The sequence below is a fragment of the Ranitomeya variabilis genome, chromosome 1 (genome assembly GCF_051348905.1).
Source record: "Ranitomeya variabilis isolate aRanVar5 chromosome 1, aRanVar5.hap1, whole genome shotgun sequence".
NCBI classification, from domain to species: Eukaryota; Metazoa; Chordata; class Amphibia; order Anura; family Dendrobatidae; genus Ranitomeya; species Ranitomeya variabilis.
Window position 1 is genome coordinate 566,904,340 of NC_135232.1, and position 15,779 is coordinate 566,920,118.

Genomic DNA, 15,779 nt, shown 5'->3' on the forward strand with positions numbered 1-15,779 from the left:
TTCTGTGGCAAGTGGGGTGATAGTTGGGGGGTTGATTTCACCTTTGTATTGTCAAGTGACCTAAAGCCCAGAGGTAAGTAATGGAGAGGCATCTATAAGACACCTCCATTACTATCCCCATTGTGATGATATAAAAAAAACACACCCAAAATAAAGTTCTCTATTTGAAATAATGACACAGACTCCTTTATCGAATCTAAATTAAACCATATTTACCGAACGCCTAATCCACTGAAGCCAACGTCTCCTGTAAATGAATTAATATAATATACAACAATATTCCTCACCTGTACACAGAGAAGATTATCCATAATGTCCCACAATGATCCTGATGACTTTGAGAGCAGTCATGATGTGACTGCTCTCAAGGACAGCTGGCTACACACTGACACAGGAGCTTCTAATAACTACTGCAGTGTGTATCACTGAGCTGCCGTGAGAGAGGTCACACGAGTTCATCAGCTGATGAGCCCCAGTGATCTCACTTGGAGGCACCACCGGCTGCGTGAGAAAGTTCCGGTCAGTGTGTAGCCAGCAGCCATTTAAAGCAGGCACATCTCCCAATCTGACTGTTCTATAAGTGAGGTCGCCATGGAACTCTCTGGATTACGTCGACTATGGCAGACAGGAGAGTATATGGTTGTTTATTATTTTTGATTGTCTACAGGGGACAAGGGCATTGGGAGTTGGGCGTTAAGGTGAGTATATGTTGTTTTTTTATTTTACATTTTTATACGAGACAAGGGCATCAGAGATTTGGTTTTAGGTTAGCATAATGTGTTTTTTTATTTGATTATGTATTTAATTATTTTATATGATATATATATATACATATATATATGTGTGTGTGTATATATATATATATATATATATATATATATATATATATATATATATATATATATATATATATATATATATATATATATATATACAGTACAGACCAAAAGTTTGGACACACCTTCTCATTTAAAGATTTTTCTGTATTTTCATGACTATGAAAATTGTACATTCACACTGAAGGCATCAAAACTATGAATTAACACATGTGGAATTATATACTTAACAAAAAAGTGTGAAACAACTGAAATTATGTCTTATATTCTAGGTTCTTCAAAGTAGCCACCTTTTGCTTTGATGACTGCTTTGCACACTCTTGGCATTCTCTTGATGAGCTTCAAGAGGTAGTCACCGGGAATGGTTTTCAATTCACAGGTGTGCCCTGTCAGGTTTAATAAGTGGGATTTATTGCCTTATAAATGGGGTTGGGACCATCAGTTGTGTTGTGCAGAAGTATGGTGGATACACAGCTGATAGTCCTACTGAATAGACTGTTAGAATTTGTATTATGGCAAGAAAAAAGCAGCTAAGTAAAGAAAAAGTGTGGCTATCATTACTTTAAGAAATTAAGGTCAGTCAGTCCGAAAAATTGGGCAAACTTTGAAAGTGAACAAAAAATAAATCCACCAGTCCAAAAAATTGTAAATACAAGCAGGGTGTGACTATAACTAAAATATAACTTTTAATAAATAGGTTTAAAAATGGTATAATATACCCATATAAACACACAAAAACGGACTCACAAGAAAATCACATTCATTGGAATGTAAAACTACAATAATCCCCGAGATTTTACACCTCTATTTCACTTTGTCAATCTCATAGGGGAAAAAAGATTCTCATAAATATGAGAATCACCATACAAAAACCATAAACCATCGCATGTCTCATATTCCCAATACCTTTATGTGGGATGGAAACACAGTAGTGGTGATAAATAAATGCAAATGGAACGATCTCACCTCAAAGTTCAATGAGCAATTGCCTCATACCCCCGCTTTGAGTGTCCACCATGTTTTCGGAGGGACACCTTGTAAATTTCCCCTGATGAGTTTGGATAACGAAACGCGTAGGGAAATGGTTTCTTTATTCTGGGGCTAAGCAAAAATCCTTTTGGCAGCGTGGGTGGATGATTGTGTGGCCGGAATGTGCCCCCCCTCCCGGATGCAGTGCCAATAGTGAGCTGTCCTTTCCTTTATCAAAGAAAGAGAACTTTGAGGTGAGATCGTTCCATTTGCATTTATTTATCACCACTACTGTGTTTCCATCCCACATAAAGGTATTGGGAATATGAGACATGCGATGGTTTATGGTTTTTGTATGGTGATTCTCAATCTTTTTTCCCCTATGAGATTGACAAAGTGAAATAGAGGTGTAAAATCTCGGGGATTATTGTAGTTTTACATTCCAATGAATGTGATTTTCTTGTGAGTCCGTTTTTGTGTGTTTATATGGGTATATTATACCATTTTTAAACCTATTTATTAAAAGTTATATTTTAGTTATAGTCACACCCTGCTTGTATTTACAAACTTTGAAAGTGTCAACAAGTGCAGTGGCAAAAACCATCAAGCGCTACCAAGAAACTGGCTCACATGAGGACCGCCCCAGGAAAGGAAGACCAAGAGTTATCTCTGCTTCTGAGGATAAGTTTATCCGAGTCACCAGCCTCAGAAATCACAGGCTAACAGCAGTTCAGATTAGAGACCAGGTCAATGCCACACAGAGTTCTAGCAGCAGACACATCTCTACAACAACTGTTAAGAGGAGACTTTGTGCAGCAGGCCTTCATGGTATCATTACATTAAGAAATTAAGGTCAGTCAGTCCGAAAAATTGGGCAAACTTTGAAAGTGTCAACAAGTGCAGTGGCAAAAACCATCAAGCGCTACCAAGAAACTGGCTCACATGAGGACCGCCCCAGGAAAGGAAGACCAAGAGTTATCTCTGCTTCTGAGGATAAGTTTATCCGAGTCACCAGCCTCAGAAATCACAGGCTAAGGGTATGTGCACACGTCCGGATTTCTTGCAGAAATTTCCTGAAGAAAACCGGAAATTTTCTGCAAGAAATCCGCATTTTTTTTTTTCGGTTTTTTTCCCGTTTTTTTTTCACTTTTTTTTAGCATTCTGCAAGCGTAATTAGCTTGCAGAATGCTAAAGTTTTCCAAGCGATCTGTAGCATCGCTTGGAAAACTGACTGACAGGTTGGTCACACTTGTCAAACATACTGTTTGACAAGTGTGACCAACTTTTTACTATAGATGCAGCCTATGCAGCATCAATAGTAAGAGATAGAATGTTTAAAAATAATAAAAAAAATAAAAAAAATGCTTATACTCACCCAGACGATCTCCTCAGCGGCGTCCGTTCCTCTTCCTATAGCTGGTGTGTGCGCGCAGGACCTTCCATGACGTCGCGGTCATGTGAGCGGTCACGTGAGCGGTCACATGACCGCTCACGACCAATCACAAGACAGTGACGTCATCACAGGTCCTTCACCGCACACCAGCTATGAGAACCGAAGCGGCAGCATGCAGCGGTGAGGCGGGAACACTGCAGGGGACATCGAAGGTGAGTATAGGACTATTTTTTATTTTAATTCTTTTTTTTTTGACCAATTATATGGTGCCCAGTCCGTGGAGGAGAGTCTCCTCTCCTCCACCCTGGGTACCAACCGCACATAATCTGCTTACTTCCCGCATGGTGTGCACAGCCCCGTGCGGGAAGTAAGCAGATCAATGCACTCCTAGGTGTGCGGAATCCCCACAATTCCGCATTTTTATTGAACATGTTGCTTTTTTTTCCGCGATGCGATTTTTTCACGAAAAAAATCGCAACATTTGCACAAAAATGCAGAATACACGGTAAATAAAAGGAGGCATATGTTAGCGTTTTTTTCGCATTTTTATCACGTTTCTATAGCGAAAAAACGCGAAAAAAACGCTAAAAATCCTGAACGTGTGCACATGGCCTAACAGCAGTTCAGATTAGAGACCAGGTCAATGCCACACAGAGTTCTAGCAGCAGACACATCTCTACAACAATTGTTAAGAGGAGACTTTGTGCAGCAGGCCTTCATGGTAAAATAGCTGCTAGGAAACCACTGCTAAGGACAGGCAACAAGCAGAAGAGACTTGTTTGGGCTAAAGAAGACAAGGAAAGGACATTAGACCAGTGGAAATCTGTGGCATACTGAACCAGCATGGCTACCACAGTATCTTGCAGTGGCATGCTATTCCATCCGGTTTGCGTTTAGTTGCACCATCATTTATTTTTCAACAGGACAATGACCCCAAACACACCTCCAGGCTGCGTAAGGGCTATTTGACCAAGAAGGAGACTGATGGGGTGTTACGCCAGATGACTTGACCTCTACAGTCACCAGACCTGAACCCAATCGAGATGGTTTGGGGTGAGCTGGACAGCAGAGTGAATGCAAAAGGGCCAACAAGTGCTATGCATCTCTGGGAACTCCTTAAAGATTGTTGGAAGAATGTTCCCGGTGACTACCTCTTGAAGCTCATCAAGAGAATGCCAAGAGTGTGCAAAGCAGTCATCAAAGCAAAAGGTGGCTACTTTGAAGAACCTAGAATATAAGACATAATTTCAGTTGTTTCACACTTTTTTGTTAAGTATATAATTCCACATGTGTTAATTCATAGTTTTGATGCCTTCAGTGTGAATGTACAATTTTCATAGTCATGAAAATACAGAAAAATCTGTATGTATGTGTATATATATATATATATATATATATATATATATATATATATATATATATATATATATATATATATAATTTTTTTTTTTTTTAAGTTTGAGCACAGACTTGGCTGACGAGAGACTACTTCTTCCATGAACACCTGTTATAACTGTTATCAGTGACAACAGATGTAGCCTGATGAGAGGAGCAGTCTCTCATCAGCTGATGCAGGTGACCTGTGGTAAGCTTTTACTGCGGGTCACAACTGCTGGATCACACTGACAACTTGACAGCATGACTCCACAGCGCTCTTACCGACAGTATCGATCTTATCGGTGGTAATGTTACCACCGATTAGAACTGCTGCGCCAGTGTTTCCCACTCTGTCAAACAGATGACAGCAAGGTAAACACCATAGGGAGTCCATAAAAAACGCAAGCAAAAACTCAGCAAACATTTTTATACCTGTATTTTCGCTGTGGATTGACTCACTCACTCACTGGCTCAATTCAAGTCAAAGGGTGAAAAACACAAAATCTGCACAAAGAATTTACATGCTGTAGATTTTCACTGCAAATACTCAAAGGAAAATTACTGATCATGTGCACAGCACTTCAGGATTATCATTGAATTAGCTGGCATAAGGATTCCCTAGAGTTTTTAGCCCATTACTGTTCTGAAAGAACGCAGCAAAAACGTACCAAAAACACATTGTGTGCACACAGCGAAGCCTCCATCTTTATTGCAAGGAAGTTTTCCAAGTGCGGTCTCCTTAGATTTATCTCCTGGGAATAGAGTAGCTGAAAACTGTTCTCTCGGCCTTGCGTTCTGCAGCCTTTTGGCACTTTAGAATACGTAGCAGGTGCACACTGGCATCACATTCTTCCAGCTGTTGTAAGTCTATTTGCAAAATAAAGTCTCTCCTTGCTTTAGAAGTGGCATTGTAAGTTATTTCCATGGCAACGTCCATTCCTTGGCTCTTCTGAGTTGGCCTTTCACTTTGTCCAGGTGCCACGGTACTCTGCTCTGAGTCCTGCTTCATCTAGCCACCAGTCAGCAGATCCTTGGATTTGTCTGCTGTCTCTATTCCTCTGAGCTCACAGAAGTTAATCAGAGCCTCCTTACTCTGCTTCTTGTATATGGCAGCCAAATCGGTATACAACCTTTCTCCAAATAAAAGATCGAAAAGAAAAACCGGAAGGGGAAACTGTTTGCAAGTATGTCTAAGTAAGAACTAAGTTGGACTTTGTAGAACTGGAGCACTCCTCACACAGGTACCAGTTCTTTAGTATAGGGAATAATTGCTTAAACCAGAAGCTAATGCTCTAATAGAAGTAAAAAAAAAACAAAAAAAACAACTCTATCCTACCCCTTGCCACATGCACTCTTCAGCACATGACGTGGTTTGCACCTGCAAGGGTTAATTTATCTCCTCTCGCTCAATCCAGCTCTCAACCTCAGTTTTAGGCTATAAAGTAAGCATGAATCACACCCAGACATTTTCATCACACCCTGATTTCTTACCGCACTGCCATTATTAATTAGACACTCAGGGTGATGAGTCCCCAATATATGTTACTGTCAGACACTCAGAATGTCACACACTCTCTGGAAATCCATGTATTTTTTAGAGCATACAAGGATCAAACTTATTAAAGATTTTAAGCTTTAATATGAAAATATACAGTGCTTAAAATAAAGTACATAAAAAAGTAAAAAAATAAATAAAACGACTCACAAATATACAAAACAGTTATAAAATAAAATAACAACTATCTAAACGTTTCAGTCTACAGTTATCTTCTGTTTCCTTGAGGGAAGGAGAAATGAATTATGGATCACACCAGCATCCTAGGCGACCCCCACATATAAACAACTTCTTTTGCACCACCCTGCTTTTTATAGTCATGACCTTGCTCTCATATTTCCAGGATGGCCCTGATTGGCACCTTTAAAAAGTGCTGTTTGTGACTGGACAATATGCTAATGTATAGTTTTGCATTTCAGTTATCCTGTGTTTCCCTTATTCCTCTCTAAACAGTCAATAGGCCTTGCCTATGCCATGGTCCATGAGTAAAGATGTCATGTTTGACACTTCCAGCAAAAAACCCTTTGTGTTTGCAATACTGGTATATCTAGTTTCACCCTTTTATCAATTAACTCTACTGCTGTTATGCATTTCTGTTATTGATTATGGTGTATATTTCTATTACAATGCCCAATTGCAAAAAATATTTTTAGCTTTAAATTACATGCATTTAAGAGGAAAAAAATTCTGAGGTGGACAAATGCTGTGGAGCTTGCTGGTTAAAGGTAGTTGCTCTATAACCTGACTACGACCTATTACTTTTCTCTGGACCCTAAATCACCAACAGTCTCATCACATTCTTATTTTATTGGATTTGAATCATGTGCATGATTTGTATTTTTTCTTCATTTTGTTCTGTTTGATGCTCCCTGCCATGCTCACATGCAGAGTTCATTGTATGTTGTCTGTTAGATTCATCCACCCTGCACCAACCTTGCTGAAATCATGGCAAAAGGTCATTCTCCCATCCCGGGCACACATCCATCTACAGCCAATTCTGAGGACCTGGTAAGAGCAACACGGGGTCCCTAAAGGGACACTAAATCTAACCACTACTAACTACCAGATAAAATATTAACCTTTATATATGTATGTGTGTGTGGGTATATAAACTGATATCAGTGTATATAATATATATTAACAGTATATACTGTATTTTCTGGCATATGAGACTACTTTTTAACCCCTGAAAATCTTCTCAAAAGTCGGGTGTCGTCTTATATGCCGGGTGTCGTCATATAGGGCGGGTGCGGAGCAATCTGCGGTCGCCACATATGGTGGCGGGAACGGTCCCGATGATGATGAGGTGAGGAGGCGCCTCACCGAGAAGGTGTAAATGAAGCAAGCTGCAGGCGTCTGGGACACTTGGGGTATGGAAAAAAGAGAGAGAGCCATGCTGTGCCAGAAAAACATGTCTCTTTCACCCGTCTGGCCCGCCCATGTATCCTATTACCTCCTTCTCTGCCTCTCAGATCTCGCACATGCGTGCCTGCGCCGCTTCACTGCAGTCCTGGGGAGCGAGATCTGAGAGGCAGAGAAGGAGATAATAGGATACAAGGGGGGGGCCAGACGGGTGAAAGAGGAGTGGTTTTCTGGGCACTGCACCACTCTCTCTCTCTTTTCCATACCCTGGGTGTCCCAGATGCCTGCAGTTTACTTTACTTACACCTTCCCGGTGAGGCGCCCCCTCACCTCGTCATCAGGACCGCTCCCTCCACCATATGCGGCGATCGCAGATTGCTCAGCACCCACCCTATAAGACGACACCCGGCATATAAGACAACCCCTGACTTTTGAGAATATTTGACCTGTAACTGGAAAAGTTGGGGGTTGTTTTATGCACCCAGTCGTCTTATACGCCGGAAAATATGGTACATAGATACAGTATATACATGGATCTGTTCTTGCTGCAGGTTCCCAATGTACTGCTGTAGCAGATGGTATTATAAGTAAACTTTTAACATCTGTGTTCATTAACTCGTACTCCCCTTTTAAAGTGGGCCTGTCACCAGACCAAAATATGCCAAAGCGTACTTTACTTCCACTGCTCCCCTGAATATTTTGTTTGTTTTTCTAAACTACAGTATTCTATTTCAGGGATATGGGGCCTTTTTATTTAGTACTAATCTTTATGGTCTTTACCAAGGGAGCATGGCTCACAGGCTATTAATGCAGTGCAGCCGACACGCCCTACTAGAGGATCCTTTGATAAAAATCAGCACTAAATAAAAACGTGTGTATTTCTAGAGCCGTATGGCAGATTTTTAAAAAAACAAACAAAACAGAATTCTCTGGGAAGCATATTGGGAATTAAATACGGGCAAATTTGTATTTTGATCATATTTTTTCTGACACTATGATACCAAATATATTTAACCCCGAGGGTGGTATGTACGTTAATGACTAGGCCAATTGTTACAATTCTGACCACTGTCCCTTTACGAGGTAATAACTCTGGAACACTTCAATTTGATTCCGGTGATTCTGAGACTGTTTTTTTGTGACATATTGTACTTCATGATAGTGGTAACATTTCTTTGCTATGACTTATTTGTGAAAAAAATTGAAATTTGGCGATAATTTTGAAAATTTGCAATTTTCCCTACTTTGAATTTTCATGCCCTTAAATCACAGAAAAATGTCACACAAAATACTTAATAAGTAACATTTCCCACATGTCTACTTTACATCAGCACAAATTTAGAACCAACGTTTTTTTTGTTAGGGAGTTATAAGGGTTAAAAGTTGACCAGTGATTTCTCATTTTTACTACACCATTTTTTTAGGGACCACATCACATTTGAAGTCACTTTGAGGGGTCTATATGATGGAAGATATCCAAAAGTGATACCATTCTAAAAACTGCACCCCTCAAGGTGCTCAAAACCACATTCAAGAAGATTATTAACCCTTCAGGTGCTTCACAGGAATTTTTGGAATGCGGAAAAAAAATGAACCTTTTAACTTTTTTCCCCAAAAATTTTACTTTAGATCCAAATTTTTTTATTTTGACAAGGGTGACCGGAAAAATGGATCCCAAAAATTTTATTTTCTCCTGATTATGCCGATACCCCATATGAGGGAGAAATCCACAGTTTGGGCACATAGCAGAACTCAGAAGGGAAGGAGCGCCATTTGACTTTTTAAAATCAAAATTTGCTTTAACAATTGGCGGACGCCATGTCGCATTCGGAGAGCCTCTGATCTGCCTAAGCAATGAAAACCCTCCACAAGTGAGACCATTTTGGAAATTAGACCCCTCAGGGCACTTATCTAGATGTGTGGTGAGCACGTTGAACCCTCAGGTGCTTCACAGAAGTTTATAATGCTGAGCTGTAAAAATAAAAAAAAAAACTAATTTTCCCCACAAATATGTTTTCAGCACAAAAGATTGCATTTTCAAGGGCAACAGGAGAAATTGCTCCATACAATTTGTTTTGCAATTTTTCCGGAGTACGCTGATGCCCCATATGAAGGACAAAACTACTGTTTGGATGCATGGCAGGGCACAGAAGGGAAGGAGTGTCATTTGACTTTTTGAATATAAAATTTCCTGGATTCATTGGCACACGTCTTATCCCATTTGGAGAGCCCCTGATGTGCCTAAATAGTGGAAACCCCCCACAAGTGACACCATTTTGGAAAATAGACCTTGAACCCTCAGGTGCTTCTCAGAAGTTTATAACGTTGAGCTGTGAAAATAATAAAATGACATTTTCCTCACAAAAATATAATTTTAGCCCCAAGTTTTTAATTTTTCTAAGGGCTAATAGGATTTTTTTTTACAACAAACTGAGGTCCATTTTTTCCTGAGTGCCCCAATACCCTACATGTAATTGGGAAATATTTTTCAGGCACAACAAAGCTCAGAAGGTAAGGAGCGCCAGATTTTATTGTTATGGTTTGCAGGTGCCATGACCCACTGGGAAAGCATATGAGGTGCCAGAACAGCAGAACCCCCCCATAAGTGACCCGATTTTACAAACTACACCTCTCAATATATTCATCTAGGGTGCAATGATCATATTGACACCACGGGTGTGTCACAGAATTTTCAACCATTGAGCAGTGAAGAAAAAATAAGTAAATTTTTATCATCAAAATTTAAAATTTAGGCCCAGATTTTACATTTTCACTCAACAATTATGTAAAATGGCACCAAAATGTGTCCCACAATTTCTACTGAACGTGGCAATACCCCATATGTGGCTGTACAATACTACTTAGCGATGCGGAGAGACTCGGGAGGGACGGAGCACTATTTGCCTCCTGGAGCGCAGATTTTCCCAGAAGAGTTTGCGGACTCCATATACAGAGCCCCTAATTGCTAGAAGAGCAGAATTCCCCCTCAAGTGACCTCATTTTGAAAATTATAACCCTTTGGGACGATTTTTACTCCATGGGTATTTTCCATAAACAAGCAGCAATGAATGTTGCCAAGTGAAAATTGCAAACTGCCGCTGTAGTGACCAGTACGCTGTAGTGACCAGCATGCTGTAGTCATCAGTATGTTGCAGTCACCAGTACGTTATGCCCAACCCGTGCTTCTGGAGGCATGCACCTGTAAGTTTGGAGGGCTGTCATCGCTTCAGAAATACCAAGCATAGGTGCTATATGTGGAATTAGGTACACTGTAGGGTTTAGAAGGGAGGGGGGCATTTGGATTTGGTAACACAGAATTTGCTGAATTTCCTTTGGCAGGGGAGGAGCCATTTCGCTTTTCTAGAGCCTTTGTACTACCAGCATTGTGGAAGCCCCCTATATTTTCGTTAACAGATGATGGACCTGAGTGGGGACTTTTTTTTTGTGGATTCAGTTGAAGCTTTTATTGGGAACATTTTACATAACTTTTGGGATCACATTTATCTGGCGCTCTATGATGAGCATTTACTTTGGGGTTTCCATCTAAATCTCTAAGTGACATGATTCAGGTGAAACCCCCGAGGGATCCATTCACTATAATTAGGCAGCAGAGTTACTCTGGACTCCGTCTGGCCTCTGTTCAGCGGTGTCCATCTTTTCAGAAGTGCACAAAACTGTTGCTGACAGCACTTTTATGCAGTCCTAAAAAGATGGACACCGCCAGATCACAGGTCCTATGGCGTCCACATTTTATGGGTAGGCTAATTGCAGCAGGGTCCTACCTACCCATAAAATCAGACTCCCTTTGATGTGGGCTCCGACGCTGAGCCCACATCTTTCCCGGCACATGTCGGCTGTTTTGAGCAGCTGACATGTGCCTATAACAGTCGCGGGTGGAATCGCAATCCACCCGCAGCTGTTATTCTGTTAAATGCCGCTGTCAATCTCAGACAGCAGCATTTAACTAGCGGTTACCGGAAGCACGCCGGAAACCCCTCCCATCGGTGACCCGTCACGTGATTGCGGGTCACCGATGGGTTGGCATGAAAACCAGAGGTCTCCAGCAGACCTCTATGGTTGTCATAATGGGATTGCTATGAGCACCGCCCAGTGGTCGGCACTCATAGCATGTGAACATTTCCGCTACACACAGGCGATCTGATCATCGCTTGTGTGTAGCACAGGCGATCGGACAACTGCATCTTTCTAGTCACCCATGAAGACTATTGAAGCATGCAAAAAGTGAAAAAAAAGGTTTTAAAAATATATATACAGTTAGGTTCATATATATTTGGACAGAGACAACATTTTTCTAGTTTTGGTTATAGACAATACCACAATGAATTTTAAACAAAACAATTCAGATGCAGTTGAAGTTCAGACTTTCAGCTTTCATTTGAGGGTATCCACATTAAAATCGGATGAAGGGTTTAAGAGTTTCAGCGCCTTAACATGTGCCACCCTGTTTTTAAAAGGACCAAAAGTAATTGGACAGATTCAATAATTTTAAATAAAATGTTCATTTTTAGTACTTGGTTGAAAACACTTGGCTGGCAATGACAGCCTGAAGTCTTGAACTCATGGACATCACCAGACGCTGTGTTTCCTCCTTTTTGATGCTCTGTCAGGCCTTCACTGCAGTGGTTTTCAGTTGCTGTTTGTGGGCCTTTCTGTCTGAAGTTTAGTCTTTAACAAGTGAAATGCATGCTCAATTTGGTTGAGATCAGGTGACTGACTTGGCCATTCAAGAATATTCCACTTCTTTGATTTAATTAACTCCTGGGTTGCTTTGGCTTCATGTTTTGGGTCATTGTCCATCTGTAGGATGAAACGACGACCAATCAGTTTGGCTGCATTTGGCTGGATCTGAGCACACAGTATGGCTCTGAATACCTCAGAATTCATTCGGCTTCTGTCCTGTGTCACATCATCAATAAACACTAGTGACCCAGTGCCACTGGCAGCCATGCATGCCCAAGCCATCACACTGCCTCCGCCGTGTTTTACAGATGATGTGGTATGCTTTGGATCATCATGAGCTGTACCACGCCTTCGCCATACTTTTCTCTTTCCATCATTCTGGTAGAGGTTGATCATGGTTTCATCTGTCCAAAGAATGTTCTTCCAGAACTGTGCTGGCTTTTTTAGATGTTTTATAGCAAAGTCCAGTCTAGCCTTTTTATTCTTGATTCTTATGAGTGGCTTGCACCGTGCAGTGAACCCTCTGTATTTACTTTCATGCAGTCTTCTCTTTATGGTAGATTTGGATATTGATACGCCGACCTCCTGGAGAGTGTTGGTCACTTGGTTGGCTGTTGTGAAGGGGTTTCTCTTCACCATGGAGATTATTCTGCGATCATCCACCACTGTTGTCTTCCGTGGGCACCCAGGTCTTTTTGCATTGATGAGTTCACCAGTGCTTTCTTTCTCAGGATGTACCAAACTGTAGATTTTGCCACTCCTAATATTGTAGCAATTTCTCGGCTTGTTTTTTTCTGTTTTCGCAGCTTAAGGATGGCTTGTTTCACTTGCATGGAGAGCTCCTTTGACCGCATGTTTACTTCACAGCAAAACCTTCCAAATGCAAGCACCACATCTCAAATCAACTCCAGGCCTTTTATCTGCTTAATTGAGAATGACATAACGAAGGGATTGCCCACACCTGTTCATGAAATAGCCTTGGAGTCAATTGTCCAATTACTTTTGGTCCCTTTAAAAACAGGGTCGCACATGTTAAGGAGCTGAAACTCTTAAACCCTTCATCCGATTTTAATGTGGATACCCTCAAATGAAAGCTGAAAGTCTGAACTTCAACTGCATCTGAATTGTTTTGTTTAAAATTCATTGTGGTAATGTCTATAACCAAAATTAGAAAAATGTTGTCTCTGTCCAAATATATATGGACCTAACTGTAAAAGTTCAAATCACCCCCCCTTTCACCCCATTCAAACTAAAACAATAAAAAAATCAAACATACACATATTTGGTATTGCCACATTCAGAATCGCCCGATCTATCAATATAAAAAAAGACCCGATCGGTAAACAGAATAATGAGAAAAATAATTCAAAACCCCCAAATTAGTTTTTTTTGGGTCGCGGCTACATTGCAATAAAATGCAATAAAAAAAGGGCGCACAAAAGATCGTATCTTCACCAAACCAATAAAAACATAATCTAGACACACAAAAAGTAAGCTCTCAGCCAGTGCCAAATCACAAAAAATAGAGATGCTACAAGTCTCGGAAAATGGTGTCTTTTTTTTTTTTTACCAAAGTTTGGATTTTTTTTCCACCACTTAAATAAAAAAAGAACCTAGGCATGTTTAGTGTCTATGAACTCGTAAAGACCTGGAGAATCATAATGCCAGGTCAGTTTTAGCCTTTAGTGGACATGGTAAAAAAACTAACCAAAAAATAGCTGTGGAATTGCACTTTTTTTGCAATTTCACCACACTTGGAATTTTTTTCCCGTTTTCTAGTACACGATATGTTAAAACCAATGAAGTCGGTCAAAATTATAACTTGTCCCGCAAAAAAAAAGCCCAGACATGGCCATTTTGACCGAAAAATAAAAAAGTTATGGCTGTGGGAAAAAGGGGAGCAAAAAACAAAAACGCAAAAAACAAAATACCTCTGGTCGTTGAGAGGTTAAACACTGCCTGAATCCTTTTGGGCATGCTCTCGATCAGATTCATACATGTCTTGGCTGAAATCTGATCTCATGTATCTTTTACACTTTCCGAACGTTGGTTCATCCTGGTCGCCTCACTTGGGTATGTATACAACTTTGTCTTCAACTCTACCCACATCTACCCATTGAGTTAAGGTCTGGGGACTGTGGGGACAATCAAGCACCTCTATTTCATTGTTATTGAACCATTTCTTCACCAATCTCAACGTATGCTTTTGATTGTTGACCTGCTGGTACACTATGTCGTCCTTTTCATACCCATAGTACTGGAATGTATAGACTAACTTCTCTTGTAGGATACTCACATATAGCTCAGACCACCACCTATCCTGGTCAAGTATCCAATGCATTTGGCTGTGAAACAACTTTTATATCATCAAGCTTTCTCCACTGACCTTGACAGTTCCTTCAATTGCTCAATCAGTTAGCCCCTTTTTCATTTGTTTCTTTCTGACCCATTTGCACCTGTCAGAGCCTAGTCTATTGACTTTTGTTTCATCTCTACAAATCACCCGTTTCCAAATTTCTACTGTCCACTTTTCGTATTTTTTTGAGATTCTCAATGCTGCAAAGCCTGTCCCCATCGTGACATTACTGCCCTCCCAATGTGATAGCATCGGGCCTCCATCTAGTATGCTAAATATTTGCAAGTCACATTTATGTATGAGATAGCCAAGCCAAGATGATTGCCTATAAAATTATGGTGGTCTCACGTTCAAAGAAGTAGTGGATGGTGAGATATGGAGCCTAAAAGTCAAAAGTTTCAAGATCCAATCCCTATTTTTGGGTACCAATTTTCGGCTGATTTTTGAAAGACATCAAAGTTTCTTCCATTTTGACATCCTAAATTTTGGCCTCTGACCAGGCCATCAAGCAAGGGATTTTGAGCAGCTCCCTACCCTTCCAGGCTTTTAGTAAGTTGCCACAATTTATAGGAAAGCCCTTCCTTTTCCTTGGTCAGTATACTTTATAGTTGACCCCTCCCACCTTTTCAACCATGCTATAGGGTCCCTGCCACTGGGTAAGCAACATGGTTTCCACTATGGGCACGAACACAAATACCCGATCCCCAGGCTAAAATGGTCTCACTCGAGCTGACCAATTATACTCACTGGATTTTTCTTTTTGGGCCTAGAGGAGGCACTGTATTACCTATTCCTTCACTTGGGTCCCACGACACTATTGATCATTATGCCTGACCCCTTGCAGAAACAGATTGTCCCTGGAGTGTTATAATCTTCAGCTTGTTGTATTCCTTGGCATCCTGCAGGGCAAGGTCATAGTATGCCTTCTGCCCTTCCTCCGTAAGGTATTGAGCTAGGACCTCCTTATTGCTGTGGGTGCAGTTTTTCTATCTGACACCCTCTCAAATACAGTCAGGAAAGCATCAACGTTGTCCTCCAGAGTCCTCTTCTGTAACGCATCCTATAACATTTGCCTTACCTAGATAGCTTCACTTTGGCTAGCAGGTGGTGCCATCTCCCTAGTCCAGACAATTTCCACCAGGAGAGCCATCTGCTGCTGATGCTGCTGTTATAACTGCTGCCACAACTCCTGCTACTGCTGTTGATACTGCTTGATCAGGAGTTTATTGT

General features: G+C 40.8%; 1 protein-coding gene across 43 annotated transcripts in view; it reads left to right on the forward strand.

Moving 5' to 3' along the window:
• GPHN (gephyrin) overlaps positions 1-15,779 on the forward strand; it is a 593,334-nt gene that overhangs the window by 366,182 nt on the left and 211,373 nt on the right. For 19 of the 43 annotated variants that reach the window (XM_077257154.1, XM_077257160.1, XM_077257046.1 and 16 more), the window contains exon 10: positions 7,043-7,138. The exons of the other annotated variants lie outside the window; for them this stretch is intronic. In XM_077257154.1, coding sequence (XP_077113269.1) covers positions 7,043-7,138 — 96 coding nt within the window. The remainder of the gene's footprint in view (positions 1-7,042; positions 7,139-15,779) is intronic. 43 annotated transcript variants of the gene reach the window in all.